The sequence below is a fragment of the Zalophus californianus genome, chromosome 12 (genome assembly GCF_009762305.2).
Source record: "Zalophus californianus isolate mZalCal1 chromosome 12, mZalCal1.pri.v2, whole genome shotgun sequence".
Classification (NCBI taxonomy): domain Eukaryota; kingdom Metazoa; phylum Chordata; class Mammalia; order Carnivora; family Otariidae; genus Zalophus; species Zalophus californianus.
In genome coordinates, this window is record NC_045606.1 from 84,343,137 (window position 1) to 84,357,231 (window position 14,095).

The following is a 14,095-nucleotide window of genomic DNA, read 5'->3' on the forward strand; positions in this document are numbered from 1 at the left end:
CAAATGGCCCACTCCTTAAATTTTTCCCTTCAATATAAATTCCTCACCCCAGTCCTTCTAGAACAACCCATTAGAAGTGGATCTATTATCCTCTTTTCCAAGGCCTTATGTATTTCCGTGATTACAATGATAATTGATTGACTTCTTTGTTGATTTGTTTCTGCCACTAGTTTGGCTGCTCTGTGAGGGTAGGGACCATGTTTGGGCTCTTCAGCCTCACTCAGCTCCTGTCAGGTGCACAGCAGGTACTCAGTATTTGTGGAAAGAGTGTTTCTCCTCCTGGGCCTCATACAGATTAGTACTTAGGTTTAGTATCAGGTGACAGAAACCCACCTTACTGTGGCTTAATCAGATCGGGGTTTTATTTTTTTCATGTACTAAGTTGCCTGAGGTGGGCAGAGCAGCCCACCTGACTGAACGTGACTCCTTGAGGCACTGGGGGCCCAGGCCCCTCTGGCCTGGCCTGTTTTGCTACACCCCGTCATGTGACTGAATTCCAGGCAGGAAGGGCAGGGGTGAGCCCGCAGCTGGCTGGCCCATCCAGGGACTTCAGCTTACACTCTGTCGGCTGAGGTTGTGTCAGGTAGTCAAGCTCAGCTGCAAGGGAAGCTGGAAAATCACCTTATAGTTGAGCACGTTGCTGCCCCAAATAAAATCAGAGTTTGGTCGGTAAGGAGAACGGGGAGAATGGGTATTGGAAAGACAGCCGGCTGTCTCCAGAAGCTTCTCTGAAGGGAGAGAAGATCTGAAGGGGTCTCTGAATCCGTTTCTTTGCTCTAGTTAAATTGGCTGACTTAACCATCAAGCCAGAGAACTTTCCAGGGTCCTTTAAAAGCTTCTAGTCCAACCCCCCTCCTCTTAAAGTTATAAAGACTGGGGGTCTCTGGATCATTGAACTTCTGTGTGGCCCCACATGAACCTAACGGCTGAGAGAAGACTAAAGCCAGGGGTCTTCCTCCTCTGACTGAAGGGTCTCCTCAGCAAGCCCAGGAAGGTGCTGGCTGGAGGGGTTTAAGTGTATCAAGTAAAAGCTCAAGACTTAAACATGCAAGTTTTAGAGATACTACAGAAAACCTCTTTTTTGTAAAATCTGAACTTTTTTTTTTGTTTTTCATTTCTTAGGTATATAATGCTAAATAGGAGTTCAGTTTTTCTACATTCTGCTTGGGTTTTTTTTTTTTTTTTCCTTTCCCCTTCCAACAAACTGCTCTTTTTAGGTATGTTTTTTCATCCTTTCACCAGTAAAATTTATGAGCATTTATTTAAAAGAAAAAAACATTGGAAAAACTGAAGAGAGAAAGAGTGATTATACATATGGAAAGCTATAAAGAGCCACAGTGAATGTGTTGCGGTTATTGCTTTCTTAAAAAAACAAACCAGGCCGGCAGTTTGGAACCTGAAAGAGTCCTGTGTGAGGGCAGGCGGGCGGCAGAGGCTGCGAGTGACGGGCGAGTGGCCGGGGGCCAGGGAGTCCAGTGAGTCCAGTGAGGAGACGTTAGCTGCCTGCATCCCCACTCCCCGCCCTCCTCCATCTCCCCTCTGACTGCCCCAGACAGGCCCAGAGACAAAATGACTTTACCGAAAACACAAAATTAAATTTAAAAAAGCTTCTTCAGAAAAACAAGATGGCCCAGACAGCCCGTTACTACAGGCTGAGGGAATCCAGGGATCGCCGGCCTGCCAGGGCCTCCCACCCTGGTGAGGTCACACCACATCTCGAGTCTTGGGGGGCAGGGGGGCCAAGCCATGTTCTTCTGGGGACGGGAGTGTCCTGAAGGACACCTTTAACCTGTTCGGCCTTCCAGGGTTCTCCTTCCCCAAGTATTTGGGACCATCCTCGGGAATGATAGCAAATCCGTTCTTTGGGCTTGCCCCTCGTTCGCCTCTGGCCCCGGGGTCTGCAGTTGGCCTCCTGCCATCTCCTCACCGGCTTCGCCAAGCTCCGTGGCTCCCCACCCACGCTCCTGCCCCTCCATCCACCTCCCTCAATTTCCCCAAAGCCTAGCTAAGACCGCACGGGAACATTTCACAAAATTGTCCTTGGGGATACAGGAGGGAAATACAATGTAGAAAGTAAAACACTTGGACCGGACGCGGGCTTTGGAGTCGGTTCGTGGCCCTTTGTGAGGCAACCCCTCCCTACAGCCTTCACTCTCCTTGGCCCTCTGCCCGTTCCCACGTTGCTTCTCCCCTCCCCCATTTCCTCTTTTACATTAGGGGACATTCCTGCTCGGATCTTCTCTCTTCCGTCTCTGTTCTGGGATTTGGGCTCTGACTTGACATTTCCTAAAGACCCACTGCAGTGTTTCTCTCTTCAGGTTACAAATTCTGCCTCCTTTCCGGACACAAGCACCACCAGCCACTTTAAAGTGATAATCCTGCAGCTTCCAAGCAAACAAACACATAGCTTCTACTGGGCCCTCAGTTACGAAAGCGAAGCTCAAGGAGGCTGCTGTCAGAGCCTCCTCTCCCAGCCCTTACACGAGGCCCCCACGGCCCGCAGCCTCCCCCCACAGCCTCAGCAGGCGCGGCCCCTCTCGACCCACACCGTCCTGGGAACCCTCGCCCATCGCAAGTCCCAGGGCCCCTGTGGCTCTACTGTGATCTGCCCCCAAACCTGGGAAGGCCCTCTGTACTCTGCCCAGACCTGTCACCAGGCTGTGATTTGTTTGGGGGTGAAAAATACAAATGTCTTAGAATCATAAAGTGTCGCAGCTGGAAGGGACCTCCAAAATCCTTCTGTCCTACTCTCTCATGTCATAGATAAGGAAACTGAGGCTCAGGGATGTGCGGTGACCTCCCCGAGTCATATAACGGGTTTGTGGCAATCTACTTTCGGACGGTGTTCCCTCTCCCGTTTTGCCGTCTTCTGAAGTTAGAGAATGCCTTTGTGTTAGCTGTGCACTTCCTTCAGGCGCGTGTGACAGAGAGCCAGCTTGCTAAAGCTGGAGGGGGAGAAAATGGAATTAGTTGGCTCATCTCTAGAGCTGCGGTGGGGGTGGGGTGGCTAGACCCACCTGAATCACCCGGCCTCAGAGTTGGGAAGGGCGGTCCCTAGGGGAAGACAGAGGTGCTTTTACCAGAAGGAGGATGCTGGGCAGGGAAAAGGAGAGATGTCCATTACAGGCCACCACTTAGCTGCCTCAGATTCTCACAGCCTTCTCTTCCCATACACACAACCGTATCCCATACAGCCTTGAACACACTTGCCAAAGCGAGACAGCTGAAATCTCCTCCAGCTACCGCATTCGGCCATTTTCACTGTGCCTGTTTGTGCTATTTGCAAGGATATCCCTTGTCCACAGTCTTCCTTTGATCCCCGACATGGACCCGGACTGATTCTCCTGCCTTTTTAACAAACCATTTTCTATGTTTTAGTTTGGGGATCTTTAAGCATTGTCTTAGAGCTTCCGTTTACCACGCTTGGGCACTCTCTGGCAACAGTGTTGCCATGAATAGTTGTCCAGTGTGTGCACTGCACAAAAGCATTCTGCTGAGAGGATGAGGGACTGTGTCTGCCCAGAGGGGGAAGGATGCACTTTTCCATTTCACATAAGGTCTCTCCTAGGCTAAAATTGTATTGTCCTCTGACAAAACGACCACTTTAAAAGCTCAGTAAAGGGGCGCCTGGATGGCTCAGTCGGTTGGGAGTCTGACTCTTGATTTCGGCTCAGATCATGATCTCGGGGTTGTGGGATGGAGCCTCAAATCGGGCTCTATGCCCGGTGCGGAGTCTGCTTGTCCCTCTCCCTTTGCTCTTCCCCTGCCACTTGTGCAAGCTTTCTCTCTCTCTCTCTCAAATAAATAAATAAAATCTTTAAAAACATAATAAAATCTTAGTAGGTGCATCACTTAGAATGCTTTTTACAGCCTCAGTGCTTTGTATAGTTAATAAAAAGGAAATGTATATTCCTTGATACTGTATAGTCCAAAGGTGGAGCGACAGACTTGACAATATCCAGGGAAGTGTGTCTCCTCAAGAGTGGGAAAACATTTTCTAGAAGCTTCCTTGCTGGCTTCCCTTCACTTCTTATTGGTCAAACTGGGTCAAATGCCTACCCCTAAATCAATCACCTGTAAAAGACAGTGGGATTCCTCAATTGTCTTAAGCCAATCTTGGAATTTATCCCTGAGCTGGGGATGGGGTGACTTTCCTGAGGGGTGATACCTGCATCGAATCTTGGTTTGTTCAGCGAGGGAGAAGGGAGGGACACTGGACTCTCTACTCCATGTGGCTACAGCAGGCCTTCCTCGGTTTACGGTTTAGGTTCAGGCCTCTGGCCTGTGACCTTTCCTTGAATCTGGATGCCAGGCTGGTAGCTTCTTTCTCATGCTAATAGGGGTCTTGATGCTCTGCATACACTCCCAGTTTTCTGCTTAAAGGCCTTCATCTTTGCCCTTGCTTTGGACCAATGTGAAAGAAGCCCCTGTGGGAAGGCAACGCTGTGGCCTTCTGCTCCAGGTTCCATTCTAGCAAACTGGTCTTTACCAAGAGGCAATTTTCAGCTTCCTGAGGTGCTTTGGAGGGACCCAGGGAATTAGGCCTAGCCTCCGCCTGAGACCCGAAGTCCTCTCCCATTGTGTTTTCAGCTTCCTGACATTGCTGGCCCTAATTTTAGCTTGCAGCATTAAATTAATCTTTCCCAACCTTGCAAGAAAATAGATTACATGACTCTTGATCACCTTAGGTTGCTGGCTGGAGGCTTCAGGAGGCCCGCTTGGCGGGGCTGTCCCTCCCCCCAATCCCCCTTCCTCCAGTGGGCTTGTCTTTTCTAGAAGGAATTCACAGAAGGCCCAAGAATTAGCCAACACCCCCAACATGTGTAGTGTGTGTGAAACAGAGTCAAACCTATAGGACAGCTTTGGATTTAAGAAATACAAAAAGAAATATTGTTTTCATAATGCAAACTGAAGAAAGGCTCTACAAAACCTTTTTTCTTGCTGGGGGACAGATTTGAGAGCTCGAGAACACTGCAGGGCCCTGAGAGTTGAGGGAGACTATGAGGGATGGCTAAGAAACAGTTCCTGGTCTGAGGAAACTTATAGTCTCACAGGGGAGACACACATTAAGGAGGAGTAAATGTGAGTTTGTGTTCAAGCACTGCCTAGTGTAATGAACACCCATTCCTTTCTGTGCCTAGTAAAATCCTGTCATTAAGACTCAGGTCAAATGTCGCCTTCTTGGTAAAGTCTTCCCTGGAATCCACTTCTCATGCACGGCAGAGAAAACGCCCCACTCAGGTCTCCCGCAGCGAGGAATGCATCCCCAGTAAGTCTTTTGCTCATGTCATCCTGTCTTGGTAACGGCTTCTTGTAAGACCTGTTGGAGAACCGGAACGTTGGTTGGTTACTTCCATCTTCTGCATGAGACCGTGGGCTCTCTGAGATCAGGGACAAGTCAGTGGGGAGCTGAATTGTTGTGGTGAAGCCACACTTCCCACAGGCTGCCCCCAGCCAATGACTGGTGTTTCTGGGGGATGCAGGACTCCCCTGGCTTGCAGCACTGGCTCCAAGATTTTGTGTCAGCCTGGCCAAAATATTCTCAGAATGGCTCCTGTCTGCGCTTCTCCTGCCCAAACTCCTCTCCTCCCTGCTCTCCTCCTTTGAGGAGAGACCGGGCAGATACTTGAGAAAGAGGCCAGAGGAAGCTGCAGGTAGGAAGTGGGTCTTATCTGGGGCCTGGAGATCAGGCAAGGCTGCTGGAGAGGAAAGAAACAGTCTTCATGGAGACCCCGCATCTGTTGAGGATGGTTTCAGTGTTCTATCATCTTCTCAGAGCTAAGCTTAGAGGAAAGAGTGGGGGGTCAATAGAATGGAGTCTCTCTGTCCTGGCATAGGAGGGTCGGCCAGGTAGAGGGTGGGTTAGGGAGGCAGAGGGAACAGTTGGAAACCAGAAAGGGCCACTTTGGCTGTTGTCAGTGTCCAAGCCCGAGGCCCTGACACAGAGCAGGGCCCCCAGATGGTGCTGGGTAGCCCCTGGGGGCCCCTGTGGATTAGAGCGGATTTGTGTGAGATGTTTCTGCAGTGAGATCAGCATCCAGAGCCAGAGTGAATTCCCCCTTGCGAGTTCCACTTTCTCCTGGACACTGTGCAGTCCCAACAGGGGTCTGGCCCTGGTTCCCAGCACCAGGCTTTCTACTCTGATGACATCTGGTTATAGTTCCCATCAAGGGCAGCCCTGATCCTGAGCCCCATAGCGGCGGGGGTGGGGGGAAACACTGGTGGGAGTCGGGCTCCCGCCCCAGCTGCTGCTGCTGTGGTCTGACTCCCACGAGGCCACTGAGGCCGGGAGGACTGGGGCTGTCCCCCGGAGGGGGACGTGCCTGGCACCGGGGAGGGGCAGCCCTGGACCCAGCCAGCAGGTGCAGGAGCGGGACGGGGGCGGAGAGTCCCAGCTGGCTCTGCCGTAGTAACAGAAGCGCTGGCACTTAGGAACGTGGGGGAAGGGGAAGCCCTCACCTGAGGCTCCAGCTGGCGTGGCCGCTCTGGAGTCCACTGCCCGGTCAGCAAACGGGACTGAAGCCCAGGCTCCGGAGTCCACTGCCCAGTCAGCAAACGGGACTGAAGTACCAGGCCAGGTACCCGGGGCTGTGGGCGAGCCGGGGCCCAGCTGGAAGGCCTCAGGCCCCAGCCGACCCTCAGGCTCAGGTGGGCACTTCACGGCCAAGGGCTTGAGGCCTGGCTTATCTCCCCAGCTGCCCTGTTCCCTGCCACTTTATCAGGGAGGGTGAGAAGGTGTCAGAGCTCAGGACTCCGTCCTCCCTCCCCGTGGGACAGGGCCCAGGTGCAAGGGGGAGGACAACCCTTGGCCATGGCCAGAAGACCTCTGACCTGGGGGAGTTTAAAAGGCCCCAGGACCTTCTCTCAGCCTCAGCTGATGTTCCCAATTAGCCGCGGGATGAGGCGGGTGCTGATTTTCAGTGTGTTGCTGGGGGCTGTGCTTGGCAAAGAGGACTTTACAGGGTACGAGGATGACGGGAAGGGGGTGCTCACGCAGCAGAGGGGAGGACCCGGCCCCTGGCCAGCTTCTGGAGGCGACAGACAGGCTGACTTGTGGGAAGACTCCAGAGAGGCGCAGACTAGTACACCCTGGGAGGCAGGCTGACCAGGGGCCATTCCAAGCCCCGGAGAAATCCAAGCTCGAAGGAATTTTTAGGAGAGGAGGTGGGAGGAAGCCTGGCTGGCTTTGGAGAGAGAAATAGAGTCTAAACTGGGATGGGGATCTCAGTTGTGTCCAGAAGGTTCCAAGGAGCGTAGACCTCCCCTTGCTAAGGCCTCTCATGATTCCTCCCGCTCAGCCAGAGAGGATAGAGGCCCAGCCTTTGGATTCCAGGCTTCTCTATGCCACTCTCCTCCCACCGGGGGAGCGTGAGAGGCCAATCCAGAGCTGCTCGGGCCCTTCATCTCCCCTCCCTCTCTGCCCAGGCATCAGGTGCTCCGAATCTCTGCTACCGATGAAGCCCAGGTACAGAAGGTGAAGGAGCTGGAGGACCTGGAGCACCTGAAGGTCCGAAGAAGTGGGGAGCCTTCCCCGAGGCCCCAGGGTTCCTCTCAGGCTAGCCGGACCCACCCCAGGATGCCACCCTCCCCCGGGGCCACCTGGGGCCTGGGCCCTCTCTCCTCAGCCACCCAGAAAGGACCCAGGGGACTGATCCCTGTTAAGAAATGATTTAACTCCCACCGCCCCCCCCCCAAGTCCCAGAATCTTGCTGCCTTCGAGCTTCTGAGCAAAGGGGGGGGGGGGCCTCCTTTCCGGCACTGCTCTCTCTCCCCTGTGCTTTCTTGAGCTCCTCCATACTGCCATTTCCCCGACCACAGTGAACTCTGTCCAATGGCCATGGTTTCCCCTTCGTCCCTGGCCCCTAACAGCCATGCTGCGGCCGCAGTTGTAGGGGACACTCTGGCCTAACACCCCCTCCCGGGCTGGCCCCTTCCCAGCTCACGGGGACAGTGCCTGCTCTCGTCCTCCCCAGCTGGACTTCTGGAGGGGCCCTGCCCAGCCTGGTTCCCCCATCGACGTCCGAGTGCCCTTCCCCAGCACCCAGGCTGTCAAAATCTTCCTGGAGGCCCATGGCATCGGGTACACGACCATGATTGAGGATGTGCAGGCCCTGCTGGACGAGGAGCAGGAGCAGATGTTCGCCTTCCGGACCGGGGCCCTTTCCACGGACACCTTTAACTATGCCACCTACCACACCCTGGAGGAGGTGAGGGACCCCTGGGGTCACTCCGCGCAAGCACTAAGCTCCGCCTCAGGCTGGCAGAATGTGGCCGACCTGGGTGTGCGGGGCGCCTGCTCTGTCCCCTAGTGGCCTGGGGGGCCGGGGTCGCGGCTCCCCTGAATCTCAGTGCTTGCAGCCAGCGGGCGAATGGAGCTGCTCCAGAGGCATCCGGGTGCCTGGCAGCCACTCCAGCCGGCCTCGCCTTCTCTCCCTTCCTCAGATCTATGGCTTCATGGATATCCTTGTGGCTGAGTACCCGCAGCTTGTCAGCAAGCTCCAGATTGGCAGCAGCTACGAAGGGCGTCCCATCTACGTGCTGAAGGTAACAGGCACCTGCGTGAGAACATACCTGGCGCATATGGGAGAACGGGCAGCCCCCTGTGTGTGTTGGGCCTCGGGGGCAAGCCCACGGTCGCAGAGAACACACCGTGACGTGAACGCCCCATGCTGACATTGGGGAAGGACAGAATCTCTATGCTGGTCCAGCTGTATGCATACCTGTACACACACAATTCTTAAATTTTTAAGTGACCCGGGTATTTTTTTAAAAGATTTTTTACTTATTTATTTGAGAGAGGGAGAGAGAGCGCGCATGAGAAGGGGGAGGGTCAGAGGGAGAAGCAGACTCCCTGCTGAGCAGGGAGCCCGATGCGGGACTCGATCCCGGGACTCCAGGGTCATGACCTGAGCCGAGGGCAGTCGCTTAACCAACTGAGCCACCCAGGTGCCCGACCCGGGTATTTTCAATCAAGTGTCACATTGTGGGAAGTATCCCAGAGTCGGTGGAGTCCAGAGAAAATGTTTTATTTGTGATGCCCCACAGAGAACTGTGTATGGGCAGCAGAAGAGGGCAGGGCCCAGAGTTCTGGCTGAGGCCCATTTGCCCCAAGGCCGTATGAAGGCCGGAGGCCACGTTCTGCTGGATTCCTGTCCGGACACCCCACTCCCCACCTCACCTGAGTGATGGCCCCACAAACGGAGCCTCAACCTGACATACCCGGGGAGCAGAAGGCCTCTGGGCCGGGGTAGGCTCCCCTTCAAGGAGCCAAGACAGGATGCTAGCTGGATCTCCCTGTTCTTCTTGTCCAGTTCAGCACTGGGGGAAACAGCCGTCCTGCCATCTGGATCGACACCGGCATCCATTCCCGGGAGTGGGTCACCCAGGCCAGCGGGGTCTGGTTTGCAAAGAAGGTAAGCCTGGGGCGGTGAGCAGGGCTCTTGCCTGGTGGGGCTGGCGGTCAAGGCCCACGGGAGCCCTGGCCTCCTCTGTCCACCCAGAAGCAGTGATGCAGAGGGAGCAGGTGCTCACTGCCTCAGTGTGGCGGACGGCTGGCCTGACCCCCTCTGCCTGTCCGTCCCCTAATTCCGCACCAGATCACACAGGACTATGGCCAGGAGCCCACACTCACCGCCATTCTTGACTCCATGGACATCTTCCTGGAGATTGTCACTAACCCTGACGGCTTTGCCTTCACCCACAACAAGGTATAGGCCTTCTCCCATTCTTTGGAGGTTTAAACAGGGTGGGTCTCTGAGCCCCACAAGCTAACTCACCCCTAATCTCAACCCCCAGAAGTTGAGGGAGGGGCAAATAGACCTGTCTTCCTAGACCAGGGTTCTCATCCTCGACATTCTTGACATTTGGGGCAGAGAATTCTTTTTCTGGGGGGGGGGGGCTGTCCTGTGCCTGCAGAGTGTTTAGCATCATCCTGACCTAATACTCAGGAAATGCCAGGAGCAACCCTCTCCCTTGAGAGAGCCAAAAATGTCTTCAGACTTTGCCAAATGTCCAGGTATCGTCCCCAGGGGAGACCCACTGCCCTGGACCTTATTTCCTAGCTTTATGTTACTTTTATGGCAGGTACAGCATGCTACCAAGCTAGTGTGTGTCGTGGGGGGGGGGGGCGGGGCACGTTGTGGAGGCACCTGGTGAAATGCCATCTACTGTTGCCTCTGTTCTCCTTCAACCAAGAGCCTCCTTTGCAGACCTTCCTGACAACCAGTTGAAAGTGGTTTCTGACCCTTGCTATGTCCAGCCCAGTGTTACAGATTGGGTGCTTCGTGTTGTTTATGGCCGCTCACAGCCCACCCTGCTGTCTGCAGGCTCTGGACGCCAGCCCGGCATGGTGACAGACAAGTGTCTTGATTCCTTCCCCAGAATCGCATGTGGCGCAAGACTCGGTCCCTCACGGAGGGCTCCTCCTGTGTTGGAGCGGACCCCAACCGGAACTGGGATGCTGGCTTTGGGAGTAAGGCCCAGTGTGATATGGAAGCAGGGATGGGAAACCCAGCATGGCTTCTTCCCTTCCTGGGTCCTGTTGCCCCCTCCCCTTTCCTGCCCCAGCGGTGAGGGCGGAGTGGGGGGGTGGGTGTCAGTGTCTCCTCTGGGGCTCTTAGTGAGGTTTTCTTGCGCCGTGTCTGTAGAACAAATCTCCCCACAGTGGAATTAAGGTCTGAAATCTATGTAGGGGTTTTCGAGGGTAGCTTCAGCTCCTTCCCTCTGTGGTCCCTTCACTACAAGAATGGGTCTTGGGGACGCCTGGGTGGCTCAAAAGCATCTGCCTTTGGCTCGGCTCATGATCCCGGGGTCCTGGGAGCGAGCCCCATGTAGGTCGTGTCGGGCTCCCTGTTCAACAGGGAGCCTGCTTCTCGCTCTCCCCCTGCTGCTCCCCCTGTTTGTGCTTGTGCATGCTCTCGCTCTCTCTCTCTGTCAAATAAATAAGATCTTAAAAAAAAAAAAAAGAATGGGTCTTTCTTGAGACCCTCCTGGGGCATGTCCATCCATGTTGCCTACGCCTGGCTGGGGAGGGAGGCAGGACCCCCAGGTTATAAAAGGCCTTTGGCCTTTCCTTAATCCCAGGGTAGGGGTGAGCCCTCCTGCATTCCACCTCACCCCTGCTTCCATGCGAAGAACTTGAGGCTGTAGAAGCCACGCTGCTTGGGTGTAAGGAATGCCAACGATCCTTCTTCCTCTCCCACAGGGCCTGGAGCCAGCAGCAACCCATGCACAGAGACTTACCATGGCAAGTTTGCCAATTCTGAAGTGGAGGTCAAGTCCATTGTGGACTTTGTGAAGAACCACGGGAACATCAAGGCCTTCATCTCTATCCACAGCTACTCCCAGCTCCTCCTGTATCCCTATGGCTACAAAGCAGAGGTGGCCCCTGACCAGGCTGAGCTGGTATGTGCCCATCCCCCACTTGCCCTGTGGTGCCTAGCACCCCTTTCTCCCATGGAGCCCCGATGGCTTAGGAAGACCTGCAAGGCAGACTAGCCTCGATTTCTGCCTGGAAAACTGAGGCCCAGTTGGGTTGAGTCACTCCTGTCACATGACAGAGCAAGGGGCAGGGCTAGACTTGGAGCTGGTACCACAAGCTCAGTTTGGAACTGCAGTGTGACCAAAGGGCAGTGACCGAAGTGCCAGCCAGACATCCCATGGGGTTAGAGGACCACAGGGTCACTGAACTCCTGCTCTTTGCTGGGCTACTTCCCAGCTGGAAGTTGGGCTACCCTGGCCCTCCTGTTCTGGGGGGGTCTGCTGTTGCTGCCCATAACAGGTGGTACCGCTCGGCATTTTCTCCAGGACCAGGTGGCCAAGTCTGCTGTGACAGCCCTCTCCTCTCTGTATGGCACCAAGTTCAAGTATGGCAGCATCATCAAAGCAATTTGTAAGTGGGTGCATGGTCTCTGCAGGGGCACCGGGAGTAAGCTTAGCTGGCGTTTCCTGCCTGGGGTAGTGTCCCTCCTTGGGGCAAGTGCCCAGCGGTGCTTAGATCGGGGAACACAGGCGAGGAGAACAGTTCTCGGCCGTGCCTCGGTGGGCAGCGGGGCCCTTTTCTGACCTGAACTCTGCCTTCTTTGATACCTTCCGATAAAATGTATCAGCTCCTCTGAGAACTTTGGTCCCCTTGTCTTAGGTTAAGTCCAGCTTTATGGAGGGGCTGGAGGGTTCTGCTGGCATTTCTGTATCACCAAGAAATTCAACTTAAAAAAACACTCCTCCTCTGATGTCTTTCAGTTAGAGACTAGATCCTATCTATCATCCCCAGCTTAGTTGTCCCTGCCATGCCGCTGGGAGGAGCACTGCTACATCAAAACGGAATTCAGTCAGCAAATGTTTACTGAGCACCTACTATGCATCAGGCCTTGTTTTCCGTGCTTGGGAAACAGCTGGGAATAAGCAAAGATCAGGAACCATACATTCTAGTCGGGGAGAGTGACGATAACCATGAATTAGTAAATGATACCGTATGTTAGGTGATGAAAATTCGGGAGAAAAAGAAAAGCTAGAACAGAGTAAATGGAATCAAGGGTACTGGGCATGGAAGCTGGGGAGGTGGGTGGAAGGGTAGGCCTCAGTGAGTTGGTACTATCTGGGCAAGTGTTGAAGGAAAATGAGGAAGGGAGCCAAGAGGCTATCTGTCTGGGGAAGAGCCTTCTGGGCAGAGGAACCTTCTAGAACAAAGGCCCTACCATGTGATCTGGACTGGCGTGTTGGGGGAATGGCAAAACAGCGTGGAGCCCCACGTGACGGCAGCCGGCGGGTGGGGGGGGAGAGTGCACAGGGTCATAGGGAACTAGTGGGGTGGGGGCAGATGCCATAGGGCCCTGAGGAATGCAACAGGTTTGCCGGCTGACAAGAGGCAGGGGACAGGGACAGAGGTGGGGGGGTCTGCACATACCCCTCACGTACCTCGTGCCCAGAGTGCCAGGTGTTAGTAGGCGAGTGGGCCACAGTCTTAGCTACAGCTGGCCTTGCTTTTGGATTCCAGGCCTGGTTTGGAAGTGGTTTCAAACTGCATCAAAGTTTTCTACTTCATTCAATGTTGTCAAATTACATTCTGATATGCAGCCGCCTCCCGCACCCCGGCCCGATTCAAAAGCAACTTCGTTACCCACTGTTAACTGCAAATCTGGGCCAAGTTTCCTCCAAAAAGACAGCCAAGGGGCTTTTACTTTGCCTCTGGCTCTTTGCACTTTCTCCTGCAGACCAGAGCCCCAGGGGACAAATCCTGGTTACTCAAGTGGGTAACTCTGGTATATTTGGACCAAAGCAGCTGTTGGAGGGAGGCGGTTTTCAGTGGGGCTTTCGCAATTGCGAGAATGTTCTTGCATCCCCCTGTGATAGGAGAACCACAGCTGGTCCCTCTCTCTGGGCCTCTTGAGCTGAGACCTTTTGGGGGAGCTTCCTGGGAGGAAGCCAGGCTGCTTGGTCAACAGCGGGCCCTTAGCAGACGCGGCCTCCCGTGAACCCTGCACGAGGCTCCGGGCTTCGGACCATTGGCCCAGCCCACATTAATGTGTCAAGAGTGATTGACCTTTGCTCTCTGGCATCTGCTCCCGCCCCAGACCAAGCCAGTGGAAACACCATTGACTGGAGCTACAGCCAAGGCATCAAGTACTCCTTCACCTTCGAGCTCCGGGACACGGGGCGCTATGGCTTCCTGCTGCCGGCCTCCCAGATCATCCCCACGGCCCAGGAGACGTGGCTGGCGCTTTGCACCATCATGGAACACACCCTGAATCACCCCTACTGAACTGGCCCTTCGGGACCCTCCTCTTCCCCCGCCCCCTCTGGCCCCAGCCAGGCAACCAAATAAAGTCTGAGTGTCCATGGAACAGAATCTGGGGGCTGGCATGGAGGAGTGCGTCTGCCTTTGCAAGCCGGGGCAGAAGTGGTTTAGTTCCTGCAGGCCTCCCTGGGAATGTGTGGGTGGCTGGACTAGATGACCCCTAAATTCCCCTGCATTCCAAGGTCCTCTGAAGTTGGATCCAAGTGGCGTCGGTTTTAATTAGAGCACCCCGCGCTCAGCTCATCAGTGCGGTGGTTCGTTCATACCTGAGTAGCCAGCGGCCGCCCGCTGCAGCTGCTA

At 54.7% G+C, this 14,095-nt stretch overlaps 1 protein-coding gene across 1 annotated transcript; it reads left to right on the forward strand.

The window, feature by feature from the left end:
- The first annotated feature begins 197 nt into the window (after positions 1-197).
- On the forward strand, positions 198-13,844 carry CPA1 (carboxypeptidase A1). The gene is made up of 12 exons (XM_027574738.1): positions 198-245; positions 2,319-2,600; positions 6,433-6,578; positions 7,426-7,507; positions 7,974-8,207; positions 8,443-8,544; positions 9,312-9,413; positions 9,597-9,707; positions 10,381-10,471; positions 11,204-11,403; positions 11,806-11,890; positions 13,572-13,844. Exons 1-12 carry the CDS (start codon positions 198-200, stop codon positions 13,757-13,759), a joined length of 1,671 nt encoding a protein of 556 aa, XP_027430539.1. The 3' UTR covers positions 13,760-13,844.
- Positions 13,845-14,095: the final 251 nt, after the last annotated feature.